At 36.9% G+C, this 26,620-nt stretch overlaps 1 protein-coding gene across 9 annotated transcripts in view; it reads right to left on the reverse strand.

The window, feature by feature from the left end:
* The window catches only part of ADGRB3 (adhesion G protein-coupled receptor B3), a 466,027-nt gene that overhangs the window by 205,883 nt on the left and 233,524 nt on the right, over window positions 1–26,620 (reverse strand). For all 9 annotated transcript variants that reach the window (XM_074581466.1, XM_074581468.1, XM_074581465.1 and 6 more), the window contains 2 exons: window positions 22,222–22,290; window positions 16,558–16,666 (listed from right to left, as the gene is read on the reverse strand). In XM_074581466.1, coding sequence (XP_074437567.1) covers window positions 16,558–16,666; window positions 22,222–22,290 — 178 coding nt within the window. The remainder of the gene's footprint in view (window positions 1–16,557; window positions 16,667–22,221; window positions 22,291–26,620) is intronic.

Genomic DNA, 26,620 nt, shown 5'->3' on the forward strand with positions numbered 1-26,620 from the left:
TACTGCTGTGCTGAATTCTTAACTCTACTAGCTTAGGAGACAGAAAAACATCACTCATACGCTTAGTACTTCCTGGTCAGCATCAAATTACTTCTGTAGTGGATATCTCCCATTCTGAGTGTTGTATTCCACCTGGAGACAAGCTGTCGTAAGACGGTGCACCCCCATCACGCACACACCTCTAGAGCTTTAGCTGGCCATGCTCAAAACCAGCTCTGATATGATGCAACTTTGTAACTTAGATCAGACTACTGTGAAAAGGGCAGTGAGAAGTGGGGGTCCGCGCCCCTTCCCTCAGGAGCTACACTTAAGCTGAATCAGCTGTGACCGTGCATGGCCATGTATTTTGGTTGTCTGAACCTTGGCCTGCAGATTTGGTGTGAAGGTCAAGCAACCTTGGACCTGCCTTTTCACAATGGGCTTGCCTGGAGACCACTGAACTGTTAGCTGAGTACCACCACTGGACCAGATCCTGACCCTGATGCTGTGACTCGACTTCCTGGCTTGACGTCAGATCCGCCTCAGTACAATGAACTTGTGTGGTGATCTGGAATATTAGCTCGGCCTGGCTACCACACAGACCTCCTCTGCTCTTCTTGGTTGGGTGCTGTGGGACTTCTCCTTTGCCACAGAGGCCACGGTGCATGCCCTGCTGTCTTCTGGTTTCTCTCACAGAGCAGACCACTCTTGCTTCTCCCTGAACCCAGAATCTGATAAGCGGGTGCTGCAACACCTACCTGGTAAATGCCTTCAAGACAGGCTTGAGCAGAGTCATACAGAAAATCTGAAACAGAACTGTTACAGAAACACAGGTCTCCTGTGTCTCACTTTCATGTTCAAGCCATGACTCTAACCTTCCTCACAGGAATATATAACTAGGTCTTTGTTTTCTGGAGACATGTCTAATTCAACTTGAATGTTCTCCGTGGAGGAGATAAAGTGGATTAAGATTTGCTGTAGGGATTGTAAAAAGTTGTCCTGGGGTACTGTGAAATCTAATTGTCAGGATAATGCATACATGCTTTATTTAGATTGTTTAAATCATGCATATCACAACGAAAACTCAGTACCTCAGTGGGACATACAGACACTATCCAATATAAGTACTAAGTAATACTAATTAGACTGAGTTTGATTTACTTGTTCACGTTGTTGAATTCTAAATTAACTTTAATAACTCAGGAGAAATACCTCAGAGTTATTATGGTCATTTCAATAAAACAACTGCACAATGAGGAGATGCTTTAAAAAAAATCTCACTAGAAAATTTGGCCTATAAAGAATGACAGAGCTTGGTTATTATGAACTGTTATAACGCAATCACATGAATCACTATGGCATGTGGACCTTGTGCTCAGCTCTTGTTAGCCAATTCTGGTCATCCCATCTCCAGCATCCCCCTACTTCTTCCCTCCCACTCTCCCTCAACAAGAAGCTTTTCATGTATCGAAGGTGTGGGAGGAGGAATCAAAAAGATCCAAGCATCTAAGAAAAGAATGAAAACCAACAGTCAACTAGTTCACTAAGTAAAATGTTATACCATTACTGTTTCCCTTGTCTGAATTCAGGTGCCTTACATGTCCTCCAATTTTGAGTGCAGTTGGCAGAGAAAGATAGAGATGCTTAATTGGGCTGGGTTAAAAGGCTTGGGTTGCCTTCTCAGGGTTTTAAAAAATCATTTGAATTCAATATGTATTGTATAGTCATCTTAAACTGCATTTTAGGAATATTGGATTAACCCTTGCCCGTGACCAAGTATGTAAAATGCAAGCACATTATTCCTGAGATCATTGCCAAAGCTAATCATAGAGTCTGGTCAAAATATTTAACTCAAAATATAACATAGTGTTATACCTGCAGTAGATAGATTTCTAATTCTTAAAAAGTCTATTTGGATTCAGACCAACTTTTCAGATGCCCTTACGGTGCCTTCAGTTTTGCTTTTACACATAGTAAATAACTACTACTTTGGACAGCTAATCTGTAGAAAATACCATGAATAAGAAAACATCTTCTCTGGTTTTCCTGAGGCACGACAGATGTCATCAAAAGGAGCCATCACCATGCCAGGCTCTGCAACATTTGCATTGCTAACATATACACCTGATATAACCCTGCTGCCTCTTTGGCCCTACATCCTACCTGCAACCTATTTTCTGCTACAGTTATTCCAATACCAATTTTGATTTTATTGCTATTGTTATTTCTTTAATTTTTTGTGCCATTCATTGCAGTATGTTTATGAAATATATATTCAGAATAGAGAGTCCCCCACACTGAAACTATACTGCTTTGGCTAACTATCCCTTATTTTCTGGAAATATTGCCTGCAGGTAGAAGCTCTAAAAAGTTAAAATTCAATTCTACAATGGGCAGAGTTTACTCCAGACTGTTTGCTCACGTTATTTCATAAAAAATCACGGTGAATTCTTTTTAAATGGAATATCATGAATGTGAAATATGGAAACAAGAAGCAGGGATGGAATTTTTGTCTTTTACTGAACTGTAGTTTTTGGGACCTAACAACACAACATAATTGCTTCAATTAATTTTCTGTACCTGAAAACACTAACACAGAGTGACTGAATTTACATGCTAGAGAAGCTGTTAATTTACTGAAAATTTCTGCAAATCCTGTTCAAAAATAATCTATACTTTTAGTCTTGCAAAATCATTCACCATGAAGTATTCTGCATCTGAGTCCAGTTTTGCTATTACTGCCATGGCACATTTGGGATAACTGTCATTATCTCCCCAGTCAGATCTACGAGATAGCCAGAAAAAAACCCTGCACATTTCTTGCCTTCCAATAATATATGATGATTTACAAATTATGATCAACTGTCAAGGTGGCTTTCCTACTACAAATCATTCCCTGGACAACTGGACAACCAAAAAGTGCCATTTTCTATTATCCTTTTTCCCCACCATATCCTGATTATAGCATTGTTACCCAACAAACAGTATTTTACAGGATGCTGGAAAGAAAATTGCTTTTTTTTTTTTTCCCTTTAGTTGTTTTCCCCTCTCTGTTCTGTGCGGTTTTTATAGTGCTATTGCTTTTATAGAATATTTTTGATGTGCTAAATGGGTTTTCTGTCCCTAATCCCAAAACATCTAAATGGTGCTTTATTGGAAAGAAAACTAACTGCACTCTGGTGGCAAACATTCATAACAAAATTTCTAAACTGAAGGAAGGAGGAACAAAGTTAAGGGTCAGTGTAAGGATGCTCAGTTATTTGACCATATTTCACAGCAGTAACTTTTTTGCAGACGCACAGCTGTGGACAGCATAATCTGGACGTATCTTGATATGAACTGTGGCTATTAATTAAATCTTGATGATTTAAACATCAAGAGCTTAAACTCATGTTGAGTTCTACAGTTACACTATGTTTACTGCAAAGGGACATTTGAATAGTAATGAAGCATTTTCAAAAGGTGCTCGGTGTCATCATCCAGCAAATGAGACTTTCCGTGCATGTGCTGAGACAACATACTGGTTGCACTGCTTGGAGCAAGAAATTAATTGGACATAAAAGAATTTTTTTTGCCCAAAACTTACACCAACATTCACATAAACATTAAAAATGGAACTGATGAGAATTTAGTGTAAGCAGTATAAGAAGTAAAATCAGTTAAGTGAAACAGCTAATTTAATCACATTAATAGGAATAAGCAAGTTTTATTATTCAACAGAGGTATGTAAGATTGGAAATTATATACAAGATGGGAGAAGAGGGGCACAGAAGCCCTTAAACAAAACCTGTAAGTATGTTTTAATAAGTAATTCCTTGGGTTTTTTAACATTGACCTACCATATTTAAGTTATGTTTGTGAAATTTTTATAGTATGCCTTCCTTCATTTTTAGTTCTTTCTGTCATGGATTAAATCCAACCTGGGATACTACAGGCTTGACCTCAATGAAAAAAATCCTACCCATTTAGATACTGCTACTAAATGAAACTACTTCAACATGAAAGATTAAGATGGCAATAGAAACACTAAGTACTAATGTTTTGTACCGCCAAGAGCTTCAAATGCTGTGAAGAAACAAAGTAGTGTTTTGGCAATTCAGCAATTCTTAGTTTGTCAGACAGCCTGTTATAACCATCCACCACAGCTAGGAGGTAAAATGACTTTATTTAAGCTGTTTTAATGGAAGGTTTGGCTTTATTCCGGTGAAGCACTAAATCTAAAAAAAAAATCTTACAAATAAAATAAATAAAAAATTGCAAGTAACAATCCCATTTCATGCCCAGCTATAGCTAGGAGAGACTTTAAACATTGCTAAAACCAGTGACAGTGCAGATTAATGTGAGCATAGAGAATGCTCACATGAGTGACATTATGCTGACATGAATGACAGGTAATAATTTCGATCCAGAAGCTGGTGCTATCAATAGAAATTATATCCATAGGAAAAAAAATCCATAAAAAGCCCGCGTGTGACTCACTAGACAGAGACTCCCTCAAACCTTACATTAAAAAGCTCAAGAATAAATATGCTGTTACATAATTGAAAGATCAAAAAAATTATGAACAGGAGAAAATATTCTAACAAATGCCCACAAGAAGGAAAAATGGCCAAATTCCTACACCACAGTTACTTACCTTCTTATTTTTCAAGCTTTAAAAGAAAATTCCTAAATGCATGCTTCAAGTGCATTCAAAGTACAAACACATATATTCAGCAAAATCCCTCTAATATCTTGTCAAATAAAATGATAAACAGTATAAACGTAAACACTTCAAACTCCTCTGAGCTCCAATGTTGAATACCATTTCTAAGTAGATGAACTAGTTCCATATTTGAATGTCTTACCCTCTTGATGTGCAGCCTCTGTCATTTCAGTTTATGAGAAGTTTGGATATCTATAATTTTAACTTCTGAAAATTATTTCTAAGTACAACCAGGAATGTAAAATAGATGATGTGGTATAAAATCACCAGCCATGTTTTCCAGTAGTGGAACTATTCATCCAAGAAACAGGTAGAAGTTCAATTTGGCAAAGTTAAATGACAGTCATTTTGCAGAAATTAACTTTTCTTTGCGCATTGTTGACTGTGAATGGAGACCATTATTTTTCATTGCCTAGATAGTGATACAATTTTCAAAGCTAAATGAGCATTAAAAACATTCATTCTATGCTTCTGCAATGAACAATCTAAGATACATAATGGCAAAATGAGACATTCCCTTTAATCTTTATGAACATATTGTACCCTCTTGAGGTAAAAATGAGAAAGGAGGGGATAAGCTTGCTGTATTTTTGATAAATATTTCCCTCAGAAGTGGGAGAAGTCTTGTATGTGCAGATGCAGCAGCCTGCCTCACTGCCAATCCCTGAAGATCCAAGCATCCTGATAACTGTCCCACAGTTTCTTCCCTTTGGGCAAGCCAGTCTATTGTCATTCTTCTGCTTTATTGGAGACAAGATTTTGGTGCCAATAGAAGGAGGAAACATGTTTCCCCAAAGGGCATCGTTTATACACGTATGAATGGATTTCCAAGTATTTACCTTTGAGATCAGCTCACATTCTAGCTATGCTGCTTTACAACATGATCAGAGATGGGGTTTTCTGGACAAGTTACTATACTAATATACTATTTTCCCATAGATTTACTTGAAAACTACCTCCTTTTAGTTGGCTGCTGAGTAATGGAAGATAGTATAAGGCCACAAAATTTTAATAACAATGTATTACAAAAAACAGCGTATAACTAACACTGCTAACTATTAACTAATGTAATTGGCACTAAAAGTTATAAATTAGAAAAAAAAATCCACAAAATAATAGTCATTAAAGAACAGCACAAGCTTTGAACCACAGGTTATATGAAAAGTCATTCATGTAATGAGATCAAATATATTTTCTATAAGACCGTTTCCCAAACTATATTCCTAAAAGATTTAGAGAGGAATTCTGTCTATGGCTAATTACATGTCTCCATGTATGTGGAAAGTGTTTGTTAAAACATAAAAACAACCACAGCAATATCAAGCTATTTGGCACCACTGTAGGGCAATCTAAGAATTTCTGCTCCTTGCATCCAGTACCGTTCAAACACAACAGGCCACAGAGCTGTGCCACATGTTTTGAGTGAGAAAGAGTTTTTCTTCCCACTGTAAATTGGACTTGGAGAAAGAAAAAAAAAAAGAAAGAAAGAAAAAAAAGAAAATAATCTTTTACAGAGTTCCTCCTGAAATTTTCCAAGGTGGGAAAAAGCTATATTCATTGATAGTAGAACCATCCTCTGATTTATATCACAAACCTAATCAAAGATCCTCTATCTCAGCCTTGAGCCAGAAGAGCAAATAGGGTCCTAAAACTCATAGATGAAGTCAAGGGAAAGCAAAACAAAACAAAAAATACCCCATGAAGTGAGTGAACTTATGGGTTCAGAAATCACAGAAGATACTTCATAACTTTCTTCATTTTAGCAAACCTGGTACATGGATGCTTTGGGACATTTTGAACTGATCTTACTGACACTGTTAGCTCTATCACTGTTGTACAATCTGATCTTAACAGAATTGCAGAGATATATGTAGTATCCATATGCCAAGGTCCAACCCTACATATTAAAAAATAATAATAAAAAAATTACACAGGCACAAACATAATGAGAATTATATCTGCCTATGTTTACATGGCTTTGAAGTTTGATTTCAACAATATCTTATAATTCCACTGCCAAAATAATTATTTACCATAAAAATATTTTTCTCTGATATTAATAATCCACTAACACCCTCATGAAACTGACCTGAAAAATGCTCTCCGGTTTGTTACCTCAATTGTTATGTTACTTTCAGGCTATGCAGTTTGAAAGAGGCACATCTGTACTGCTATTCGGCATTAAAACCTACAGTCATCACTGAGGAAATCATGCACTTTTTCAACACAGCAGGTTGATTTATCTAATATTCTAGATAGAAGTTCTTTCCCTCTCTTTTCTGTTTTTGGGGTGCTTATTTATTTGTTTGTTTGGGCTTTTTTTGTTTTGTTGTTTGGTTTTTGGTTTGGGGGTTTTTGGGGGGGTTTTGGTTGGTTGGTTGGTTGGTTGGTTGGTGAAGAAGCCAGAAAATAACAACAAACTTTGGCAGCTGGTATGTCACATCCTTAGCTTTGTATAAACCATGCTACCTCCACATTCAAAATGGAGCTCATCTGGGGGTAATAGACCTCTCTCTGACGCACCGCAAGTAACATGCAGAGCTAATAGCTGCCTCTTAAGTCTTTGTAAGTAATATTGTCTGTTGACTCCAGAGTCTCAGATGGGAAATCAGTCTACTTCCACTGACTTTTGTTAGGTTTTACCAGCCGAAAGTAAAATTCTCGCTTTTATTCCTATTTTAACTAATCTATATTTTGTGGGCTCTTGGGGAGAGCATCTGCCATTCATTTTAGTCGCCAGCCCAGGCCAAACAACGACACCTTCTTTCATTTTCAGTAGTAAGTGAGTAATAAAACCCTGCAGAATTCATTAAAACTGAGGGTGAATTTTGCTATTTACATTACTTAGTCACATCACCTCCAGTTGACCACCTCTAGTTTATGTACCACCAGATGATGGCTGGATGCTCCTGTGGCGACTGCCTTATTCCCAGAATAAGGCATCAGTCTGTGCAGAATTGCATTTTGTTATTGGACTGTGACACTCCGGTGCCTCTCCTGTTTAAGGGGAGGACTGTATTGTCTGGAATATCTTGACACTATACTTCACTGAATGTGATTGTTGCCTCTTGGCACTACCTTAATATGAAATGATAATACCCTCTTGGGTGTGCGTTTACTCCAGTAACTCAAAGCTATGATCACAGACTTAATTTCTATCCCCTTAAGCCTCATTCTACTCAGAAATTGTTGAGACTCACCTAAAAATGCAGCTGTCCAAGGCAAAGGAGGAAATAAACACAGATATGTAATTCCTCAGGGCAACACTTAAGTGCACCTGTTAAAAAATAGCCTGTCATAAACCAGATGATTCCTCTAGAAAAAACCAGCTTTTAATTGCTGGTATAAAAAGGGGCCTATAAACAGAATGGTTCAGAAAAGAGTTTGCAGAGGTAGAAATTTAGGAATGATACAAGAATCTAAGATACATACACCTAAATCCTGTGAAAAGTTATTTCCACAAATGGGCTGCTGACGCTGCTTTCTGTTTCAGTTGGAGGCACTTTTTTTAATTAGACTGAAGCCTGGATGTCTGCATGTTTTATAGTTCCCATTTCTTTAGAACCTTTTACTCCACTGTATCTTATTTAATATATGGTAGCAAAGGGAAATGCCCATTAAAAATACTGAATGGTTAATTTATTTAGCTTTACGTTTAAGGATAATTAATAAATCGTATACACAAAACTAACTACTGAATTATGACTACTACTTAGAATTAAGTTAGATTTTTATCCACATTTGTGAAGGTTGTTTGATAAAGATTCATATAGACATTCCCTTGATATTGGAAATTTTTAATCTTAAGTAACTGAACTGTACTTCCTCAGGATCACTGAGTACGCAGTTTTAGAAAAGAGAGAAAAAAATCTACTCTTTTTTGCACTCTTCACAGCTAAGTTTTCAGGGAATGTGAATCATTTAATAAGCTTATTTGATATTGAGAAAGAAATACGAGCTCTGATCATTTACTTCAGGCATTAAGTCAAATGCTGCAATGAGCTAGACCTTCAAAGTGTGCATGAAGTTTTTCCCCTTTAATCAGTGGAGAAAGCTTGAGTCTTCTGAAAGCCAACATATTGATCCGATCAAGGAATTGCTGAGGCTGCTGCAAAAGAAATGATATGAATATATGTGGAGCAGAAGTATATAAGGGTATAAAAACATTCCAATTGACCTTTCTCTATTGAGAAATTGACCTTTATCTTATTCTTTTGTCTATTTTTCTCTGAAAACTGTCTCTTCTGGTAGTTTTTAGCCAACAGAAGATTGTTATATGTGGTTTGAGCAAATGGAGACTAGGGAAACAGGAAAGTGACACTGGCTGTGTACAAATATTGGGAGCTGAAGGATTTTTTGAGGACTGAAAAAAGAAATGCGACAGATGCCCTTTCACATAACAGAGCATCTGATCATCTGGTATGGGGCACAAAAGACTTGTGGGCTACATCTGAGTGTGAAACTAAGAGGATTAGGGCCAGGAGTCAAAGACATGAATGAAAAGAACAGGGGGCAGAAGGCAGAATTTACAACTGCCATGGCCACCATGCTCACTATCCAAGAACAGAGTGTGACCAACTATGCACCACAGTGAAATGAGAAAAGCATTAATTATCCCTACCCGGACTGGTTTCTCACCTGGACTATCCCCTGAACCATGCCTTGACATTATTTGGGCAGGTGCCAGGAATTAAACACTATGGAAAACTGTGGAATAGTTCTCAAGCCTGCATTTGGTGCTTTTGATTCATGTTTATAGACACAGCCGCAAAAGCCAGATCCTAGCCTCAAGTGGGAAGATGACGGGCACTGACTCTTTTAGGCTGTTTTGAGAAGAAATGGGATATTAGACAATGGAAACTGGAAAATTCTATACAGAGCAAAATTATATAATAAAATATAAGAAAAGATCATTAGATTAATATTGCTTACTTTGGTGTGTATTTTACTAGTTATTCAAAAGCTAGGTAGAAATCTGAAGAGAATATAAATAGTCCATGAATTAAAGGGGCCTTGTGTTTCATATCTACAAGGAATGTATTTTATTGCAAAGACATGCAAGTTTCACTTTATTTTTTCCTTGTGAAAATTTATTCTTGACAAAACCAAACATAATTATATTAATCAATACAGAGATATTTACACATGAACTCTGACACACTAGAAGGGATGATTCCTGTTCACCTTCTTAAAAATAGTAAGTGCAATCCACACAGTGGTTCCTTAAAGACTGTACCCTTAAATTTTGCTTTGTGAAAACATGGGTTATTCTGGAACAACTTGGTGGAAACAGGAGAGAGATCTGAATGGCTGGCTTGGGCCATTCTATGGAATTGGCATTTTCATTTGTCTGACAGGTCCAATTTTCTTTCTATTGGAGAAAATGCTGACATTTTACCAGCTGAGTTTTTATTAACCACAAATATCCACTTTAAATTCACAATACTGTGCTTTAGCACTACACAGCCTTGGAACAAGCAGTGATTTCACTATAAATTAATTCTGAATATATGTGTTTGTAATTATTAAAATAGTTGTTTCCTGACTGAAAATTTTAGACATTTTCTTTACAACTTTGGACAAGTTAATATCAATGCTTTGCGTTTTTTTTCTGTCTTCTTTAATATATTTGAAAAAAGAACCTTTCAAACATTAAAACCAATTCAGTCTCTTGATATATTTTAGGCCAGTACGATATTTATGATATGAGTTAGAGGATCTCGAGTGCTGCATTTCAGTAACTCTGATATACAAAAAAAGATAAGCAGAGTAGGCAGATGCCTACGAACCATATAGTGTAGAGAGATTTCTAGAGAGTATAAACATGACCTACAATTTACAAGACCTAAAAATCTTACCTTGGGAAAAGGTGAATGAACCCACAGTAACAGTCAGAAATCCAGCTTGCTTATTTTCTAGGATTCCCAAAGCTCAGCAGGTGTACTACTGCTTGTGCTTTACGGCTAGAATAGCTACATCTTCTCAAAGCTCCTTTGGTCACTAACATTTCTCTAGCTAGGACTAGAAAATGTTAAGATACACATGACAAGCCTTACAGGATTATCTAACCTTTTGGTAATAACTTCATGGGTATGGACATGGAATGGAAGATCGAAGGGGAAACAAGAAAGACACAAGACAATGGACACTGTTTTAAAAGAATTTTCTCCCTTGTGGCATCCTAATCTGTCTGTGAAGGCAGAAATCAGACTTTGCTCTCTACCAATATTTATAAAGCTTATCTAAGCAGCTTAGTATGAACCTTTAAATGAAAAATCATAGGTTAATTACTGTACTGAATCAGATTACTCATCAGAGTAACAGTGTCACAGTAGCCATTTTTAAGTAGCGACTTAGCAGACTGTTAGTTAGAAGCTGATTTATGCATGTAAGCAGGGCTTACACCTCTCCATTTTTCATATAATATCATAGCTAGCTGCATTCACCATGTAGACGGCAACTTGTTTTTATTTTATTCCTTTTAAGACCTTGGCCTCATGCTCATTCAGAATTAAATGTGCTGATGTATAGTTTAGTGAGGAATCTTTGTTTTTCCTGTGAGCAAGATTAAACAGAGATGTCAGCCTAGTTTCTCTTTTCATTCACTTTTCAGTTGTGTACATCTAGTCCCTTTTAACAATCTGTTCTCAAATATCTATTCTAATCACTCCCATTCCCAATCTGTTATATTTTTTTTACCGTGCATCCCTGAACCTCTCTGTGTCCACAGTTTTTATTTACTTACAAGGTAGCGCTCCTCTTTGCTTTAGATTACATGAATTATTCCAGCCTAAGCTAGCCACCAGGCTGTCTTTATAGCCAGTGGAAGAACTTCCAGAAGGCAAGAGATGCCTTTAGATGTCTGAGATGGTATGAATTGGTCTCCTGAGCAGCAGTTTTCCTTCACTATAAAGGAAGCTTAGGTTGACTTTGGCAAACTCTGTGATGATTAAAGTAAGTAAAATGAGTCCCAACCATATAAACTCAATTGAAAAGAGCATTGCAAGTGATGGCTACTGAAAATTAAAAAAAAAAAATAAATTATCTTTAGACTGTTCTTTTTGCACACTAATGTTGTTCTTTTCTCTGAGCTCTGCTTAAAAGTGACCATGGGATTTCACTGAATTCTTTTAGATTTCTACATTGTGTATGGCTTGAACTACTCCCTCTTACATGCTCTGTCAACACTGAATTTCATCTGCCAGTGGATATCCCCTTCTTTTCATTTTGCTATACCCCCTGGAGATCTTCAGCTTTTCCTGTCTTTGACTAGTCTAAATAACTTTGTGATTATCTGCATATTTTAGAATATTACTGATCACTCAAACATCAGTATTCATAAAATTAACATTAACAAAAAGTGACTTTTCTCATGCTGAAAATTCTGTTTATTTTCTGTCAGTTCCAAATAACATCCATGACAACACACTGCACTTCAAGATTATTTGGTGTTCTCATAAATATCTTCTAAGAGCTGTAAGCTTGATTTTTGACAAAAGAGTCTCCTTTAACCATTTTTTGGCTGCTGCTCTTAATAAAATTTGACAAGAGGGAAAATTTTCCATTACAAAAGATTCCTAATCTGCTATAGAAATATGCATCTCCTAATGCCGCTCCCTATTTTCAGTTCCACATTCCACCTATAACTTTAAAGACAGTTAGCTTATGGCACTTCAGTCTTTCAGTCTAGCAATTTTTTTTTTTAAATTAAGGGATGAATATTTCTTGATAGGAGTTCAGCCACCTTTTAGTACATTTCTTCATAACTCGTAATGGTTTACTGTGATGGGAACCCAAACCAGCCAAAGCCCCCTCAGGTGGATCTACTTAGGCCTTTAGCTCTCCAGAAAAGTTCAAAAGGCTGTTAAAAGCTAAAATCAGGACCTCACCTTCTAAAACAGAGAAAACGGAAAGCAAGTAGTTAACACAGAATGGTAATATGGTTTAAAAGCTTTTCTCCCACTGCGTGTTCTATCCCTGCAGGTGGGGGATAGCTAATTCAGGGACTCTGAGTGGTAGCAAAAGCTCCTGTTTTTTCACACTATCCTTTTCCTATGCCTGCTCAGCTGGTCCTGAGAAGGAGGAGGTGGAGGAAGAGGAGGAAGAAGAGAAGGCGCAGGATGAAGAAGGAGGCTTCCACCTCCTATCAGAGGCGTTTATTTCACCTAATCATTTCTCAAAGGAATATAATATAGATCGGAGAGCACACAAATAAAACAAATACCATCTGTCCCAGCCATACATGATCAAAGCAAATTGTTGCTTTTACATTTGTTAAGTTTTTCATAGCATATTGTGTATCCCTGAGAGAAGAGCTAAGAGGAGATGGACCCTGCACTAATGGAAATATATTTGATTTGACTGAGCTGCCTAAATAAACCCCAAAGCATAGATATTGGATCATCTGGATTTGGAAAGAGTCTCTGATGTTTTGTTCAGAAGCAACAAAAAATGGGGAGTTAAAAGCCACCACATTGAAAAGTTTAACAGTGTCATGGCAACTGTCCTTATTGACCTTTGTAATTACTTCCAAATATATAATATGTGGCTTGGTATAGTCTACCAAATAGTTAGGCAACTTTCATCACTTCCCACCTGCCATGAGCTGAGAACGTGCAATGGACACTCATTGCATTGTGGCTGTCATGTAGTAACTTGTTAAGCCACAGTTACTTGCTTCTGTGTCTTGAGAGAAAGAGAAATTAAAATTCCATATGCAGAGGATCTCAGGAGATTAGCATATTGTGCTGGTTTTGGCTGGGATAGAGGTAACTTTGTAGTAGCTAATATGAGGCTCTGCTCTGGATTTGCGCTAACAGTGTTGATGATACAGGGATGTTTTCCTTATCGCTGAGCAGTGCTTACCCAGAGTCAAGGCCTTTTCTGAGCCCAGCTGACCAAAGGGATGTCCCACACCGTATGACGTCACACTCAGTATATAAAACTTAGGGAAAAAGAAGGAAGGAGCGTAAGGTGGGAGGGGGAAAGGCAGAGCATTTGGAGTGATGGCATTTGTCTTCCCAAGCAACTGTTACACGTGATGGAGCCCTGCTTTCCTGGAGATGGCTGAACAGCTGCCTGCCAATGGGAAGCAGCGAATGAATTCCTTGTTTTGCTTTGTTTGTGCACCCGTCTGTTGCTTGACCTATTAAACTGTCTTTATCTAAACCCATGTGTTTTCTCACTTTTACTCTTTCAATTGTCTCCCCAGTCCCACTGGGGGTAAATTAGCGAGTGGCTGTGTGGTGCTTAGTTCCCAGCTGGGATGAAACCATGACGCATAACTGTCAAACACAATTAGATGTTCAAACTGTATACAGACCACTATAGTGCCATTCAATTAAAAATGAAGTTGCAAACCGAAATTAGTAGAAGAAAACCAAGAATTCAGTGTGATATTGTGAAATTTGCTACGGATCTGGATTTTATATTTTTTTCTGGCAGGAAGCAGCAGTTCATAATTAGTACTGAATCCTTTTTCTCATATATCTGAACTGTAGAATGATCCTCTGTAGAAAGATTCTAAAAAAAAATATGTCATAAGGCATTCAAAATGCAGAGAGATTATTTTATGGCAAATAGCTATGGAATAACTATTGTGTAGTCCTGTTTAAAGGTGAATATATAAAAGTTGGGCCTCCTTTCTGCACATATCTGCTTCCTGCATGGGATGTGTTTGCTGGCTTAAATTACAAGAATGTTATTACAACTTATAAACAACACCTCACACATTCTTAACCTCTTGTTGGTACAGCAGAATTAATGCTAAGACAAAACAACGACAACTGCATAGTTCATTCCTCTCAGTTGAGATCAACATGAATGTTCCCTAAATTCCGAGTACTCAGTCAGACACAGTTATGCCAATCCCCTGAGGGGAACTACACTAAAACTGAATTATTCCAGATACATTCTTTCCTTGTTTATGAAAATAAGAAATTACGCCTTGCTGATAACAACCTTCAGTCCCTATCTCACCATGTCACCTAAGCTCGAGTATTCTGGTCAATGAGTTGCACAGCAGTGACCCTGTCCTTTTTTGACAGTTGACCGAGTAAAGAGAGGATAAACTCACGACAATATGTCAAGGCACAGAGCAAGGTAGTCAGAATAAACCTATAAATTCATTTTACTTTTCTCAGTTTCTTTCTATTCCTTTGATGGCTATATAGTTAAGAACAGACCTACTCCTGAGTGCCTAAAAATATCTTACATGTGGGAAGAGAAAGATAATCAAAAGAGACTGTTAAGATTATGCAGTTATCTGGACTACTCACTCCACAGCACAGTTTCTGATTCAATTGGAAAGTTGTTGCTGTTTCCCATTTGAAGCCATGAATATGTAGAGACACAGATTATTTGAATGCATCTTCTTAAAACATTTTCCAGCATTTTTTATACAGTTTTCAGAGGACAAACAGATCAGAATGCAGTACAACATGCCAAGCAGCACGGGCTGTGCTCCTTAAATAAGCTCATCTTTTTATTTTGTCATAAAAATGCCATGGAACAAACATTTCAAGAAAGATACTGTCTTTGCTTTATAAATTTGTGCAGGGTCTAGCATAACGAAGGACTGACAACTGGAAGAAGCTTTAAGTGGTACTACAGTGCAAACAGTATACAACAGAAACAATAAATCACTGGTTAAAAGCTAAAGTTCCCCATACTGCCTACTGAAATTGTTTAAACATTTTAAAACTGCCAGAGTTCTTTTTGGTGAGTTCTTTGACACGTCTCCAATACAAGGCTGTGCCTTAGTGTTTACAGTACTGTCAATCTAAATACGAACCGGACAGCAATAATAAATATTTATTACTGCACAGGAAATTAGATATTCAATAGGGACATTCCAACAATTTCCCTGATTTATTCTGCCAACTAATTTCTAAATGACCATATTTTCTAACGAATTCTAATGACTTGCTGAAGAACTGACTGACATATAGATGCAGGAATATGCTAACTGAAGATCTGAAAGAATGTGTTGACATTGGAAGTTTTGCTACCAGACAAACATATATTTTGAATTTGTTCATTATACACAACTACTTAATATTGTTCTGGCATTATAAAAGTGCAGCTATAGAAATTTAATTGAATAAGGAAGATACTAAGCAAAGATTAAATGCTTAGAAAATAGCTATTTTTTTTGTTGTTGAATTTTTAATAAAATGCCGTGATATTGCGCAAGCATTTATGGCTACTAATAAATGGAATTCAGTTGCTAAGAATCTGCATCTTTCATTTTTGTTATTATTTGATTATATTGCCTGGCAACTCTCCGGTGCTGAAAACAAAGTCTGAAAAATAAATCTGAATAAAATTTTGAAACTGTCACACATAGAAAAAACTGATGTAAGAAAACATAGGCTTAAATTATTTTGGCAAATAACAGATTTTTCTTTTTCATTATTTCTTATCTGTCTTATCTATGCATAACGTGCAAAGACTGTTTTTTTTTGAGAATAGAATATTAAAAGAGATAATGTCAACAAAATTTACATTTCTCAAGCTATTGCGTATATCATTATTATCTCAATTAGCATGATTTTATAAATTATTATTTGAAACACTGTATATCCTGGATATATATACTTGCAGTTCATGGTATTCTGATGAATATTTTCTGAATTTTATTAAGAGTTTGAAATTGGCATTTAGGTCTTGAGATATGATTATGGAGAAGTCAAACACATAAGGCACACTGAGTGTATTAAACCAGAGGAGGTAATCAAGCAACAGAGATAATCTGCAGGAGGAGGAGCAGCCCAATCTGGATTGTGATAGCAGCAGCAACTCTATAGTACATACTTGCAATTTCTGATTTTCAATAGGTTATAAATTTCATAGAAGAAATTCCTATTTCTTACCTACATTTCCAGTCATTAGATATGAATTCTGAAAGTCCATCATTCCCATTCCAACAATGTGTATAAAATCTTCAATCACCTGCATTAACTCCACCGAGCCCGGATAGATCTAACAACGGAAGGTCAGACATGCCGTTAACTATAATATGAAAATATCGATAGCAGAAAATTCAAACAAAATTTAAATACTATCAAATGGAATGGGAGACTTAGCCGTCAAAATGCTCTTCCCGTGTTTCAATACCTAACATTTTCTGTCGCTGCAGGATAAGCATTTTGTCATTAGATCCTCATGTGAACAGACACTACTTCCCATAAAGCTAAGTGAAATCAGCTTTGCACTGAAACTGGGGAATGTTTGCTCTAAGTCACTGCACTTATCAAAAAATGTTTATTGGCCATTACTTTCACATTAAAGTGATCCATTAAAGGATTTCACATTCCACAATAATTCTAATTAAAATATTCTTCCTTCCTCTGGAAGATGTCTTCAATAACTTCAGAACTATTGACACAAACAGCTGAATCCAAATCTTATCATGGCTTGTCCAGCATCATAAACCTTTGTTGCTTCAATCAGTATTTAAATAATATAAATTGTTACTGGTAGTACTATTTTCATTGCTGATGTGGAGTAGTAGAATCATAGAATAGCTGAGGTTGGAAGAGGCCTCTGGAGGTCACCTAGTTCAACCCCCTGCTCAGAGCAAGATCAGGTCTAGCAGGTTTCCCAGGACCACATCCAGTTGGATTTTGAACATCTCCCAGAATGGAGACCCCAGAGCCTGTCTGCGAACATGTTCTAGCATTCAGTCACTCTCACAGTGAAAGGGTTTTTCTTAAATTTAAATGGAATTTGCTGTATTTTTGCCCCTTGCTTCTTGTCCTGTCACTGGACACCACTGAGAAGAGTCTGGCTCAGTCTTCTTTACTCTCTCCCCTTATGAATTTTTAATGTTGACAGAATCCCCACTGAGCTTTCTCTTTCCCAAGGAAAATAGTGTCTTTCAGTTTCTCCTTGCATAACAGATGCTCCAGTCCCCTAAATATCTTCATGGTTCTTTGCTGGACTCATTCCATTAAGTCCATGTCTTGTACTGGGGAGCCCAGAGCTGGACACTGAACTAAAATAAATTGCAGTAGCCTTTGCATTACTAATGTAGCCTCTCAATACGACTTTCAAAATGGTAAGGACTAGCACTAAGAAACATAATTTATTTGCAAAGCTGTAAGCTACCACGATCACAAAAACTTTAAAAATTGTTGTATTCAACAATAATGATGCATCATCAAAACTGCATTAAAGGTCAAAACAGTTATCAATAAGCATAAAAATTCTCCTCACATCACACACATTAAAAAGTCATTTTTGGTTGTTATGGTGTGCTATGAACAGGACAATTTTCAGTTATACAGTATTCTGCAACAGAAAAAAGAATGGATGACCTGTTCACGGTGCTTTTTTCTTCATATCAGTGAGATGTCCAAATTTCACTTTATGAGAAACATTCAATCCATTCTTTCCACTACTGGGACTACAGACTCTAAAAAATGCCTACAGAGACTATAAATTCCAGCATGCTGCACTCCATCTTCATTTTGCTTTATCTGTCTAGATGCATAGCGGCTCAGTTCAGGATAGAGAATTTCACATTGCGCTTTGTTTTCTTGTAAAAGATAGGGCAGCGATACCATTTTTACGAAGAGTTTGCTGTGACATTTATGATCCAAACAGGTTGCAAATGCTGCTTCATGTGAAGGAGACTTAATTTCCATTTTCCTGATGATAAGTTACTGAGGTAGTAAGCATGGGTTTTGCATCCGTCTCATTCATAGCACACACACTCCCAGATTATGTACCAAGGATAAATTTCAGTGAAAAGATTTTTTCACCCTAGTTCTTGCACATAAAATTTTATCGTAATAACTTCAGCAGAAGCTGTTGAACAGTCAGTGTTATAGAGGTACTCTTCATTTTTATATATCTGAAGTACTTGTTAATCAATAGGGTGCCAGCAGATGGTGATGAAGAATATGCAGAATAGCTCCTGTGTTTTGAAACAACAGTATAAACTTATGCACTGTGGACTTGAAGTGGTTTCCTGTGTGCCATGCTTTACATCAGCTCTTAACAAAAGGCAAGTATTAAAGTGAGTGCTGCTTAACTGAATGATATATAACATGTAATTAATGGTATCAACTGCTGGCATTTAATCTAGAGAAAAAGATGTGCTGAGGCATTGCAGCTGTATACTTGATAGAAAGTCAGCAATTTGCTGACAGTGCATAAGATTTTATTTCCAGCAAAGAATCCAGAAAACAGGCTAAGAGATCTATGCTAAGAGTAGCTGTGGAGTTCAAGAAAACCATACAAGCTGGCAAAAGCTGGTTAGACTGCCCCTTGGTTTCATTACCAACAAAAAGTCAGCTGAGTGGCTGAACTAGAAACAGAGTCACGTTTACTCTTTTTTAATGAGTCAATAGTGTTTGCACTGGATTGCATTCATAGCACATGACCTGTGCACATTCTTTGCAAGTTCAATTCTTATCTTGATTTTGACATAAAAACTAAAGAAGTCTTCATAGAGGATGTAGTAATTTCAAATAATATTGATTCTGGTTAAAATCCAATTCTGTTTAGCCATAGTATTTCAGTGTTTTATCCAAAATATGATAGAAAATAATATTTTGTATAGGAAATCTTTTTTTTTTTCTCAATACTGAAGGGAAAAAAAGAATCTTAAGTTTAGTTAGGAGTCCAGCTCATCCTTCCTAGCCGGTATGAAGAGCTACTTGCTTCAATAGTTTGAGATAGTTTGTGTAACTGCCCAAGTACAGAAACGAGACTAGAGGTATGTTTTCTTCGGGTGCCACAGATCAGGAGTTTAAGATTTACTGAATTCCCCAGTTTTGTCACCAGGCATCAATGGCCCCCCTACTCCTGCATTCAACTCATCTTGGTGCTTGCTTGGCTTCCTGTCTGCCTACCAGTACTGTACTGAGGTCTACGAGACAATGAATTACCAGGCAGAGAGAAGGAGCTACAGAAAAGAAGAAATCACTTGCCTCCTCTGCCTTTTTCAACACCGCTTCTTCTACCACCACCAATAAGGAGAGAGAACTCGAAATTTATTGTTGCCTCTTTTACCTTCATATTCTCACCATTTCTTCTCAGGTGCTGTCCTCCCTTGATCTTTGTGGGACAGATGGTGGACGCAGCATGGGCAAGCAGGAAGGGTGGAGGTAGAAGAAAAGGCTGATAACATAAGGAGTGGTATCCTGTCTGCGCATTAGAGGGGCTAAAATAGTTGCTTGATATTGGTTCCTTAATCTTGGTGCTGTTTATGGAAACTGCCCACATGCGTGTGATTTTGCTGCTTCCATCCACCACTACTAAAGAAAATGACATATTTTGTCTATTTTTGTAGCTGTCTCTTACACAGGGGAACAGAAAAGCAACAAAAGAAAAATATGATTGCTGGCTAAATTCCAGTGGGTCAGCTGCAGTATCATATGTCTACTGCAAGGTTTGAACGGTAGCGAAAAGTCCTGGTCTTCCCTTTCTTAGTCATAAAGATGAACTTACAAAAATGAAGTTAAATAGCTTCGAAGACCATTAACCAGCTATTGATTTATTAAGAACCACATTAAAAATGAACACATTTCAAGTAACTATGGAACACTGTGGCAATGACCATACAAGAACAGACCAAAGATCTATGTAAGCCATTTTCTTGCCTTTGACAGTGGTAAATAGCAGATGTCTAAGGAAGAGTATAAAGGGGCATGCACATAGTGATACTTCTTTTGGAATTCTTGACCAGCCTTTAGCACTTTTTTGTTAAAGGACACCTGATCTAGTGGGAGGTGTCCCTGCCCATGGCAGGGGGGTTGGAACTAGATGATCTTTAAGGTCCCTTCCAACCCTAACAATTCTATAATTCTATGATTCTATGATTCTCCTTAAGCAAAAATGGGATCTTTCCATGAATAGTCCTATACTGACTTTTGTTTCATTAATTTGTCTATTTACTTTTTTAACTTGTGTACTTTCAGTGGCAGGAAGTTCTGCAACCTGGTTTTCTGTAGAAAAAAGTATCTCCTAGTATTCATTCTGAATCTGCCACTATTTGATGTCCTTCAGTTATTTTACAAGAAGCAGAAGTGAATAGATTATCATTCCTGCATCACATTCTCCAATTCACTCCTGATTTTAAAAGTTTCTACTGCACATAAGTGGAGTTGACTCTTTTTCATACTGAAATATTTTGTTTTGTTTAATCATTCTTCATATAGAAATGTTTCCCTGCCTTTGACTACTTCCATAATTTTTTCTCTGTACATACTTATCTGTTCATCCCCATCATCACTGTTATTTGTATCTGAATAAATTTGATAGTTCTATGGTCTTGTTCATAAACATAAATATTAAATATTGTTCTACAATGTTCTTGGTATAAGCATGTAGGAAATAATTATATCCAAGCAAAAAAATTGTTTGCATTTGGATTTTAAAATCTTTTATTAAAAATTAATTTTTGTTAGACTTTACTATTTTATGAAGTGCTATCATAATATCTAACTTCGTCCTGAAATTGGTCAGTTTTATGGATCACAACTGTTCTTCTAAATACAACCTTTTAAAAAAGGTCTACTATTTAAATTTCTGTAAACTGTTTGGTGGTGTCATATGAGTTCTTTAGGTAAATTCTGATACGTTCTGTTTAATAAAAGCATCATTGCAGCTAATCATTAGAAGCTTTTTTCAGCTTTTGTATGTACTTCATTACAACGTCAAAAGGAAAGACATAATGAATAATCCCATGGAATGTAATGAAAATCTGTTCATTCAGGGAAGTGCCTTATGTTCTTAACACAATTTTAATCCAAGGAATTAGCCAATGGGTTCTGGAATTACTCCTTTTTGAAGAGGATCAGCTATTTCCAAAATACTGTCTCACTTAGGATTTCCTTTCACCTACAGCAGGGTGTATGTTTAACCTGATTTTTGAAACTGTATTTTCCACTTTGTCATGACTCACTGAAATAACAGGTGGCTTCTGATGCAGTGAATGTCAGAATACAGACAGTTTGCAATTTTTTAAATTGGTGAGTGTCCTGGTTTCTGCTGGGATGGAGTAAATTTTCTTTCTAGTAGTTGCTGTGTTTTGGATTTAGTATGAGAATAATGTTGATAATACACGTTTTAGTTGTTGCTAAGTAATGTTTACATTAGTCAAGGTCTTTTCCAGCTTCCCACAGAAGCTGAGAGGAAGCATAAACAGAAAAAGCTGGCCAAAGGAATAGTCCATTCCATAAATGTCATGGTCAGTATATAAATGGGGGTTGGCCAGGAGACAGGAATCCATGATTGCTATTCGGGATGGGCTGGGCAACCAATCGTCAGCTGGTGAGAGGAACTTGTGTTGTATCGCTTTCTTTTATATATTCTTTTACCTTTATTTATTTATTTATTTATTTCTCTCTTCCATTACTGTTCTAGTAAACTGCCCTCATCTCAACCTGTGAGTTTTTTTCCCTGTTCTTTTCCCCCTCTTCTCCCTACTGTACTGGTGGGGTGGTGGGGATTAAGCGAGTGGCTGTATGGTCCTAGTTGCTGCTTGGCTTAAACCACGACAATGAGTTACAAAACGCAAATCTTACCTGTTGTGCATCTTCCCATTTCTCTTTGTTTTCTTCATCTAAGAGGTTACTAATGATTTGAAAGAAGTTCTGAAAAATCAATTAAATAAAAGACAAAGTAAAATGACTTACTTTTAAAAAGTTACATTTGCCTCTGTCCTTTTAGTAATTTCAACAGAAAAGAAATAATTAACTTCTGTTTCTTTGACCCTAAACTGTTACTGTCTTTATCGGATTCTCCTATTCATTTAACTATAAGGAAAAAAAAACAAACACAAAACACCCTCCCAGCCAAAACAAATAAAAGCCAGGGTACTTAGCTTTTAAATCACACATTTCAAAAATCACTTTCTTCCAAGTGTTTGTGGAGAACTTTCCCTTCTAATTTTGTCTGCTCTCTCTACCAATTTATATTCCCAACTTTTTCATCTTTAAAAGCAAAGAATTTGTGCAGTCTGTTCTTCTCAGCTCTGTATCACTTTTTGTGCAGAATGTCAATTTTGTCTACAGCCTGCCAATTATAATTTATCTGTTCCTTCATAAAAGATACATGCAGTTTCCACTGACCTTAGCTGAAGAGTGCAATTAAGATCCTTGCAACCTCTACAGAATCTTTGAGTGGAATACCAATCATAGGACCCTACTGGAACTTGGATTAATGGTCATTCCCTCACCTGCACTTACTTTTTAGCCATTTTGGGGGGATAAATAGGGCTTAAGTAAAGTTTAAGTAAGAAGTAACTTTAACTCACTATTAATGAAAGTGCAAAGCATTCGACCGCACAGTGACTAAAATAAGAGCAGAAATATCTTCCAGTCATAGTGTGCTATGGATACTGTGGTTGTGCTTGAAAAGACTAATGTCAAAATATGAGATATCACAGACACTTTTGATGTCTCAAAACCATGTAAGTAAAACATTGTAGGATACAAAATTGAATAAAACTTGTGAAAACTATTTTACATGAAAACTATTTTTACATGAAGACATTTTTGCCAGTTTAATCTAGTCCTAACACTAGCTATTTAACAAGCAAGAGGATCCATCTTTGCCTCATCATTAGGAAGTTAATTATGCTAACCATAAGATTTACACAGATAAAAGTTGCTTTAGCTTGGCAAATTTATTATAGAGGTGACTGACACTTCAGTGAACTTAGGCAAAATAATCCTGTATATTAATGAGGGCACAATTCTTTGCTCAATGAAGTCAGTAGCAAAATATCCATAAGTTTCAGTAACACAGAACTTCATGAAAAGAAAGGAAATGTCTCAGTGAGCTCCTGTGAAAATGACAAGCATGCATTGGGACGGGATGATGGGGATTAAAGACAGGACATAAAAGAAAAATCTTCTCATGGTTTCATCCAATTTGCAGTGAGACAGAAGGGAAATTTCCAGTCAAGCTGAAGATAAGAAGAGGAAAATGTAGCTATGTATTGCTTATATACCAAGAATAAATTTCATCTTTTTCAGGTATTCAGTAGCAAAATAAAGCATACTGAAAAGAGTTACTTTGGCAAACCATAATTGTGTAAATGCAACTTCAGCTAGGAAAAATGTACAGCTTTATTGGTCCCCCAAGTGAAATAAGCTATACTGGCCAAAGCAGTTTCATGGCACTATAACCACATCTACTCTAGGACATTATGATTTTGGCAAAGAGTTCTACTAGGTAGATTCAGCCATAGGGGGATTTTGCCTGAGGAAAACGCTTTTCAAAGCATAATGGTTCTGCACTTTTCCAGTGTAATACCATGGAGATGCAGTGGACAGAAATTTTAGCTAACTTTAACTTGCCATGGTGCCAGCAGCAGCCTAGCTGCAGCAGCACGGAGCTCAGTGTGGGATAAATTACCATACTAACGGGCTGGTTCAAAGCTAGTTTTCCACTACATTGCAGCCAGCGATTCCCCTGCAGAAAAAGTCTGAGCCTTAATTGCAGAAGTATCCATGTCCGTGTAATGAGATCTATCTAAGAGTAGTTTAGATTGCCTGAAAAACACTCAGGAGGTAAAAATGTTTCTTGCAGATGATAAATTACATGATTTTTATAATACTGTTATGTGTTCATTAAATGTTATGTTTATTTAGTTACATGACAGCATTAAGCATTAAAATAACCAATATTTAATAGAAATATATGTGAAAAAGCTTATAAATAATCCTAGACTCAGGCAAAAACAAAAGATGAGCAATAACTGATTTAATATATACTTTGTACCTGCCAATAAGCCATAAATGATGTATATGAACATAGTGACAAGAATATCTTGCTTGTTGAGATCTTTTTTTTCTCTGTTTCTATCCCTGGTTGATGTCATATTTGTGGTGGCAGTGGAGGCTGAGATGTATGAAGATTTTTCAGCCACCAATACTGTTGCTTTGTGAAGATGAGATGATTAAATGGCTTTGCTGCTTCAGTAATGAATAGATATGAGGTTCACTCCAAAAATGTGACAGGAGAACAGGGGTTAAAAAGTCTTTCACCTACTTTCACTATTCTCTTGCTCACTGCATTAATGCTGCAAGAAAAAACATTGCCCTTTAGTAAAATGACTGACAGGTATGAAGGCTAAATTTTAGAAGCATTATGGATGTGATCTGACGGTATTACTGCAGTAAACACTGGACTTCCTTGTAGAATCAATCTCCTTCCTTTCATGGCAGGGCTTACGTATTGCTGAACTGGCCACTATAGAAAATGTTGTGACAGCCAGAGCCAAATTTTGAAGTCCTTTATTTTTGCCCAGGCTTTTCTGAGGATAATGCCAGTTACAGTCAGGAATGGACAATTATGTTTTCCTAATTTAATTTCCTTCCTTTCACTCTTTTTATTCTGTAGTACAATGGCTGCAGTTCTCTGTTTCGGTCCAAGTTCTTTGACCCTCTCTGCAGGAATAAAGCTGTCATAAATCCTTTTATACAGCTAGAGAAGAATTCCTCCCGAGCAGGAATTAATGGATAGCCTTAAGTCACCTCCACTTTTGGACTTCAGCATAGGGAGTGTGTGTGTGGGAGGGGGAAGGTGGGGCAGAAAAAGCATTGGGCAATCCTTTTAATCCCTGACTGACAGCAATGGTCCCTGTGGCTAATACAAATGGGATTATACTGCTCTGACTTCTTTGGGGAGAAACCTTGTTTCCTGTTGGTTGCTGGATCAGGGGATTGTACAACTCATCTTGCCATCCTGTCCTGAAAAGTAGTTCCTTTCCTGCCATCCTGTCCTTGGAAAGTAGTTAAAGCACTCAGACCAGTTTTGGAAAGTGACACGAAATGTTGCTTACATTATGCTTATTTAAAATTTTAATTATATTCCAGGTAGCATCCTTCTACCACAGGTAATAGCACAGTGTTCATCTCATAGCCTCAGTGTATTTTAAAGTAATTCCCATATTAAGAGGAAGATCTTGCTTGTAGAATAATTACATGACTCTTGCTTTCTGCTCTTTCAGTCACTGATGCAGGATACCTTCCATATTGTTTAACTGCCTCATACATAGTTATTTTTCTTCCTGACACTATATATGCAATGTATACATAAATATGTTTGCAAAAAAGGTTAAAATATGCAAAAAACCCCTAGTCGTACAATAATAAATTGGCACTAAATATGCATGCTTTAGAAGTTTTGTTTTGCTCTTGGTATCTGCCTGCCTAAACAAGCGTCATTTTCTATGCAGCATAACAGGTAGTGGCATCTTCGTTTTGAGTAATTAGCCTGAAATTTTCAAATTTGATCTCACTTTTCTATTAATTCTTTTTGTTATGGAGTCTTTGAATCATGTGCTTTGTACTATTCCTGAATAGTAATACTGGATATAAGCCACAGATTGTAGACAGTAGAGGAACTATCCAGATAGATGGAAGGTATAAGAAACAAATATACTCCGACATATACACTCTTCCTTTCTCAGTTTCAATGGAGCTGGAAGTGTTGACTTTGTATGGATTATGTATTTAAAAATACTATTACCCATAATTCATATTCTACTTTTCTGACATCATGTGAAATGATAAATTATGACTTTCTGGGATTTTAAAGTTCACTCATGCTTTCCTGAGAATTCCTTTAAAACAAAACCCCAACACCTAAGGAATTCTACTCTTTTATCTAGTGCAAAAACCAGAATGGAATTAGAACAGCACACAGAGGTTCCTCAGAAAGAAGAATATGGGTAGGAAGGCTCTACAGAGGGACCTGGACAGGCTGGATTGACAGGCCAAGGCCAACGGTATGAGGTTTAATAAGGCCAAGTGCCGGGTCCTGCATTTTGGTCACAACAACCCCAAGCAACGCTACAGGCTTGGGGAAGAGTGGCTGGAAAGCTGCCCGGCAGAAAAGGACCTGGGGGTGCTGGTGGACGGCCAGCTTAACACGAGCCAGCAGTGTGCCCAGGTGGCCAAGAAGGCCAACAGC

This window comes from Larus michahellis, chromosome 3 (genome assembly GCF_964199755.1).
Source record: "Larus michahellis chromosome 3, bLarMic1.1, whole genome shotgun sequence".
NCBI lineage: Eukaryota > Metazoa > Chordata > Aves > Charadriiformes > Laridae > Larus > Larus michahellis.